Here is a 6,551-nt window from a genome sequence, read left to right as displayed (position 1 = left end):
GTATCAACTATCAGTCTTTAGGGTCATAAAAATACGTCATTCAGATTGGACCACACTTACCGTAGAGCCTGCCTTCCTGCACCCCCCACCTCCTGCCCACAGTGAGCTGGCTTCCATTGAACTGAATGTTTATGTGTGTCCTATGATTTTCTGGACAGCTGTTCATCTGATCAACTTCAAATTTGACATTCACCGCCATTCATTTTATATCATGAAACCTGCATGTTTTAAACATATTTTAAGATATTTGAATATTAAATTAAAATAGCATGATCTCTGTCATTTCATTCAGTACTCCTTGAAATGACACTTTTATAAAGGAGTTTTAACATTGGAGTCTAAAGCACTTCCATGTCTGGTCACCCTCATGACATCAATGAATCACATGTGGCACAGAGGTGAATAAGGCAAATGATGCGGATAATTTATTACACACGTTCCTTTGAAGCCAGTCTGGTTCTGTGTGGGTGTGTGTTTGTTTATGTGAGTGATACATTTGCTCTTATTTTGGTTTGGGTTAGCATGCTGGAACCACACTTGGAAAGTAGGAAGAAACCGCATAGAATATATACAGATTGATCATTCAGTTTATTGTTCAGAAGTGTAATTTATTTGTGCTACCATGTCCCCATTGAACTTATTGACACTGTACAGCTTACTTAGTTTACACTGATGCATCAGATTGAAGAAATTTTTCACTTTGAAATAATTTTTTTTAATGAAGAATGTAACAACTGAGCTTAGGTATATGCTTATTTTGAGGACTTCTCATCAATATTTTGAAACACTGACCTAAAACGGATCTGTATTTTTTTGTTATTAATAAAGGTTTTGATTTTTTTTCTGTTTAGCTTTTCAGTAGCGTGTTGAATACACTCAAAATGTACACTGTCAAATTCTTTATTGTAACCTAATGTTAATAACATTTTAATGCAGATTTTTATTCAAGTTATTTATTATATGGTTTGTTATAGGAAATCAACAGATTTAGAACAGATGTGTGTTTTGTCACAGTAAAAGATGCATATAAGGCACAACACTAGTTTTCCTGTTTGGAAAAGTGATGGGCATTCAAGACAGACTGGCAGGGGATAGATCACATATAGGCCTACTGAGCTTATCTTCGTCGATTGTCTTATTTATCCATATAACTTGTAAGTTTCTGTTTTGCACAGAGCCAGACAAATGTGACAAACATAAAGCCACTGAAAAATACTTATACTTAAATACAAACTTTCTTCAAAGATTAAAGCAAATGGGCAACTTGACAATTTTCCACAGTCATGCCAAAGTATCTGGTCTAATGTTTGGTTGCATGTACAACCAAAACAACAACTCTTCTCTGGGCATAATTACACCCTAAACAGTCCTTTGCCCGCAGCGTTTAAGTGAACCATCTACCAACTGTTTGACCATCTATTTCAAGCTGCCGGCGTCCATCTGTAGGCCAAAGGAGGCTAGCTGCAGTTCACTTGTTCCTGGTAACAAAATGTCAACATCAACAGAGTATTTTCATGGCAAACTTCAGCGGCTCAGAATCTCAGTTTGTGCAGATGGCGTCCCAGGTCTGGAGGCATTCTTGCGTGTGATAGTGGTACAGCGGGTGAGGATCTCCTGGGCCCGTGGCCTAGGTGGCACCTTGGGTGTTGTGGGACCCCTGTACAGGTTGGGGTCGGAGGTGCTGGTAGCTATTTTAGCATCCATATCGCTGGCAGGGCTGAGGCGGTTGGCCATCATGGGTGGAGGGGTACGGCTGAGGTGCAGCTGTTTATCCACAGGGCCACTGCTCAGATTGAGGGAGGAGCTTGCTGAGGAGGAACTGAGGTCATCGCTGAAGCTGAACTCGCTGCTCTCACTTCCAAAGCTTCCCTCACTTTCCACTGTTCTGCTCCTCCCACGTTCCTCTTCTTCATGCATCTCCACCATGATAGTGGGTGCAGGAGCATGGTTTGCTGTGGGATTGGCAGTGCCAGTGTCTGCAGCAGAGCTGATGGGGCTCACCACAGGCTGGACCTGGTGGGGCTCAGACAGGGTGTTCAGAGAGCGAGACTTGTACTTGTTGGGAGGCTGGACAGGAGTGGGTGAGGAGGGGCGGTTGCCAGGCAGCTGCAGGAGGTTGCCTTGCGAGTAGCTGAGCTGATGGGACTGGCGTGCCAGGCCTGAAGAGGGGACCTGGAGCTGGGATAGGTTTAGGGTAGAGCTGCGTAGGTCCAGCTGAAGGGCTGCCATGCGAACATGAGGGTTGTTGTAGGGCTTCAGGAACATGGAAGGGATATAGCCTGCTTTACCACTGTACCTGCATGAGACAGGGAGAGCAGGAAAATCAGCTTGAAAATCAAGTTTAGAGTGGTTATAATCATCACTAGCCATCATCAGTGCTAACTGTCTCCATCTTTTCCTGATTATAACACATGATCCAGTAATAGAATCGAAATCTGAAGCTTTCAAATGAATCCATAAGTCCACTTTTCCAGTTACATCAAGATATTGGCTCTTTTTTACACGCTTCAGTGCTTCCAGAAGTTGGTTCAATGGAGCATAAAGCCAAAAGCAGCATTTTTCTGGAGGCATTCTTGAGGGTGACAGTGGTACAACAGGTGAGGATCTTTTGAGCTCATGACCTAGATGTCACCTTGGGTGTTGCGTAACTTTGTACAGTACGCAGATGCCCATTGTGCTGCCTATTCAAGCTGCCTTTCTTTTATCATTGTGTTTTGATCATCTGATTATATATGTGTTTTTGACAGTCATGGATGCCTGACAAATATGTCAATCACTAATGGATGCATTAATCTTGCTTTGGCACCTCCTCAGTACAGATTATGTTTATGAATGTTATTTCCCATGATGGAAGATTCAGCTAGTGTCTGTATATAAGTAAAGTGGGCCTGCTTTATCAAAGGTCATCAAAGCTTAGATAAAAGATTTTCAATGGAGCGAGAACAATGTTGGGAATTTAAGTCAAGGTCCATGATGTTTAAAAGCCTTACCTAATGAGCCACCAGCCATTCTCAGACTTCTGCAGGACTTCCACCACTGAACCAATTTCCACAGTCAGCTCGTCATCTTTGGTGGCCTTGTAGCTCTTGGCTGCAGTATACAGCATACCTGGATGTGATAGAGCAGACAATTTACACTGTGATGTTGTGTGTAACATCCTGACAAGCATTCACCCTCTGCCTCATACACTGCGGGTGCTGTGAGATTTGAGCAAATCAAATGTGCTTATAATTGATACAGCTTTAATTGAGAAAGGTAAGATTGAAAGTGTTATGTCCCAAGAAAAGGTACAACAAAAAGGTGTATCCATAGGCTCTTACCTCTTCCACCAGGCCCATCTATGTCATCTTCAACCCCATCATCATCATCATCATCATCATGTACTTTCTCCAGGAAGGGGGCAGGGAACCAGGCCAACCGCTTGTCCTCATTCTCCACGAGCCACCACCCTGAATAAATACAAACACAAAGAGGAGAAACTAGGTTATCAAACAGGCTCAGTGTTTGGGGCTCATGATGCCTATTTCAGCCACTGAGTGGACACCAGAGTAGGCACTGACTGAAGCTTATTTTTTCCTAACCAAACAGATATTTGTATCTTTGTTCCCTCTCACCTGCTTTGTCTTTGATGAGTACGTCTAATTTTTCATCCACTGCCACTTTGAAGGGTTTATTCTTGGTGTCCTTGGTCTCATAAGGGGCCACACATCGGTACGTCTGAGTCACAAACGGCTGGGTCACGTTGCCACCACCAACTCTGCTCTCCTGTCCTCCTTCACCTCCCATGATGTCATCTGAAGGCATCACCATGATACTGAGGATGAGAGCCATGGGTAAAGTTAGGGATAAATATTAAAATCCACCCCCCAAAACAACCCCACAGAGCCTCATGTGTGTAATGCAAGTAAAGATGAATGCAGTAAGCCACATAAGCACGTGCTTTAAAGTGATATTTTTTTAGAACAGCTGAGGTGCATTGAAAATATAGTGGATTAAAATCATATTGTTTTAGAAAAACTTCAGTGGTCTAATGGTTTTAGAAAAATGATAACTAGAGTAAAGTCATAAGTCATATCTGCCTTGCCAACAATCGTCCCACATCAATAAACACAATAAAAAAAACTAATAATGGCAATAAAACATGTTCTGCATAAGACATAAGAACGATTAAAGCGTACACACTATCACAAAGGCTGATAGTAAAGGCAGTAAAGGCAATACACCACTGTTTTAAAGTGTACTAAACTGCCAAGGGTCAGTTTTGATGATGACCTTTTACACTTTATTGACAGAAAAGTGAAACAGGCATGTTATTTAATGGTTAATTCTACATGGTTTTCATCATCTTCCAGTGGAGGATGATGACATCAGTGGAGTTAAAAAAGGTTCTGGCTTAAATCAAATCTTTCACTGTATCTAATCCATTAAATTATTTTTCAGACTAATAGGATCACTCTTAACTGTGAATTACGCACGTGGTAATATTGAGTGATGATATAAGTGTGTTTTAGTCAGTTCCCCCCTTAAAGTGTATTTGCATAAACCTGTACTCCATCAGAGGCTATATGCGCCATAGACCAGTCAAGGCTACCTGTTCTTGGCGAACTCCGGCTGCAGGTCCTGGTCTTTCGGATGGAAGAACTGGATGAGGCTGGGAGTCTGTATGACCCGCGGGTCGCAGCTCAGAAGATCATTGCAATACTTTTCCAAAAATTTGAGGCGGACAAGCGATTTACTGGGACCCTTCTTCTTACCGCGCCGCATCTTCTGGTCTGTGGAGGAGCATGTGGGAACAAGAGAAGATGTTGGCAACAGGCGCCATCGCAAGCTGGACTGCAAAAACTGTCGATGGAAATCACGCACACCTACCTCGAAATTTGGGGATGATCCTGTCAGATTTTTTCAGGGGATTAGCAGGTGGGAATGCTTTCTTCATTTGTTTCTGTGTAGGAGAGATTTATATAGCCTATGAGTGCGCAGAGAAAAAAAAAAAAACCCTCTAGCCTATGTTATTAACAATCGATAGTTATTTTGGCAGCTGGTTTACTTACATGCATTTTCTTAAAATCTTGAAAGCTTCGGTAAACCACAATGTCGTTCTGGTCCGACCACAGCACGGAGGTCATGTACATCTAAGAACGAGGAAAATTAAGATTAGACCATGGATGGAAAAGCTGAAAAGATGAAAAAACTGTTTTGCATAACAATCACCGTCCGAACAACAAATAATAAATTAAACTGTAATTTTTAAATCTGCGCTTACTTTGCTCTTCTCCTTGTGCATCACTCCAATGAGTCGGATGCTGACGGGGTACCGCTGAGGCTCCATGACATTTAATTTGACGGAAGAGAGAAATAAAACGCAGAAAGTAGTTTTGAGTAGCCTTCCTGTCGGGCGAGCAGTCACTCAGACTTGGGCTGGTGTTGACTGGAGTGAAGATGCTCAGCAGGTGAGTTTATATTTCCTCCAGACGTGCAGGTGTGGCTGTCTGAGTCACCTAGATGCCAATGGAAAGCGTGTCGACACGTCTCAGGGAAGTCCAGGTTTGCTGCAAACCTGTACAACCCGACTGCAGGTCTGCAGCACGGCCAGCTGATATTTTCCTGTGTAACCAAATCCATAAGCAGGTAGGCCATTCTACATGATTTGCGCTTTTGTCAAGACGGGGTGATATTGTTGGCGAGATTAAGTTATGAGGATGGTGGCTCTGCTCCAGTTTTCCATCGGAAAGTTAAACTTTTTTCCCTCTTTGACAGATGATGTGGTTGTCAGGGTGGCAGAGCTGAATGGTTTTCAGAGCAGAGCAGCTGCAGGTGCTCTTTAATACGGCAGAGTTGTGTGAAACAGCGAGGGTGGCTTCTGATGACTTTATGTACAACTGGGATGCATGATATTTATTTATTTATTTATTTTACCTTCCACTTTCCATTTTATACATGTAAATCTGATTAAATATGTGAATCTGAAAGTTTATTTCAGTCATATGTTCATTTAAAATAATGATGATGATAATAAGGGTTTGGAGAGCCAAAATCTCTCTTTTGATTAAATAAATAATGATATTTATTTATTTATTTATTTAAAATCCACTAATAAAACTGACTTCAAATAAGCCATGCCTATTGTCTTAGTTCAGTCAGTATGTATGGACATGCCCCTCTCAATAGTGATTAATTTTGCTGAAATACACTGAAAAATTAATTTATTCCTTTAAAAACGGTTATTTATACAAATACTGTATATTCCTAATATGAATAGTTGACCTCCACAAGGCTATGTATCCACTGAGGGAAAAAAAAAACATTGCTTGAACATTAAAATAGCTTAAGTATTAAAAATTTGTCAACCGTAAGGACATCTTATCCTTTAAAATACAGCAGTGTTTTTCAGAATGGTGGCATCAGTAATTTTCTTAGAGTTGGTGTTACTTCTCTCATTCAAAACTTTCACCCAGATAGAAGTGATGTCGTGCTTGGTTAAAACTGACCATCATCTCCACCAGTCTTACCAAACCAAGGCAACAACAGGTTCATCTGTAACATCACATAAA

The 6,551-nt window shown here is 41.4% G+C and overlaps 1 protein-coding gene across 1 annotated transcript; it reads right to left on the bottom strand.

The window, feature by feature from the left end:
- Window positions 1-955: 955 nt before the first annotated feature.
- On the bottom strand, window positions 956-5,414 carry noxo1a (NADPH oxidase organizer 1a). The gene is made up of 8 exons (XM_030058469.1): window positions 5,264-5,414; window positions 5,052-5,132; window positions 4,870-4,942; window positions 4,592-4,772; window positions 3,615-3,814; window positions 3,321-3,449; window positions 2,991-3,108; window positions 956-2,296 (listed from the first exon to the last, which is right to left on the bottom strand). The coding sequence occupies exons 1-8, from the start codon at window positions 5,327-5,329 to the stop codon at window positions 1,525-1,527; spliced, it is 1,620 nt and encodes a 539-aa protein (XP_029914329.1). The 5' UTR covers window positions 5,330-5,414; the 3' UTR covers window positions 956-1,524.
- Between the last annotated feature and the right edge of the window lie 1,137 nt (window positions 5,415-6,551).

Source organism: Myripristis murdjan, chromosome 8, assembly GCF_902150065.1.
Source record: "Myripristis murdjan chromosome 8, fMyrMur1.1, whole genome shotgun sequence".
Lineage (NCBI taxonomy): Eukaryota > Metazoa > Chordata > Actinopteri > Holocentriformes > Holocentridae > Myripristis > Myripristis murdjan.
This window is presented reverse-complemented; position numbering and strand designations above follow the sequence as displayed.

Coding starts and splice junctions, on each gene's coding strand:
- noxo1a (XM_030058469.1), bottom strand. CDS start 5,329: ATGGAGCCTCAGCGGTACCCCGTCAGCATCCGACTCATTGGAGTGATG. Junction 4,943..5,051: donor AAGATTTTAAGAAAATGCAT/GTAAGTAAACCA, acceptor TCTCCTACACAG/AAACAAATGAAGAAAGCATT. Junction 4,773..4,869: donor GATCATCCCCAAATTTCGAG/GTAGGTGTGCGT, acceptor GCTCCTCCACAG/ACCAGAAGATGCGGCGCGGT.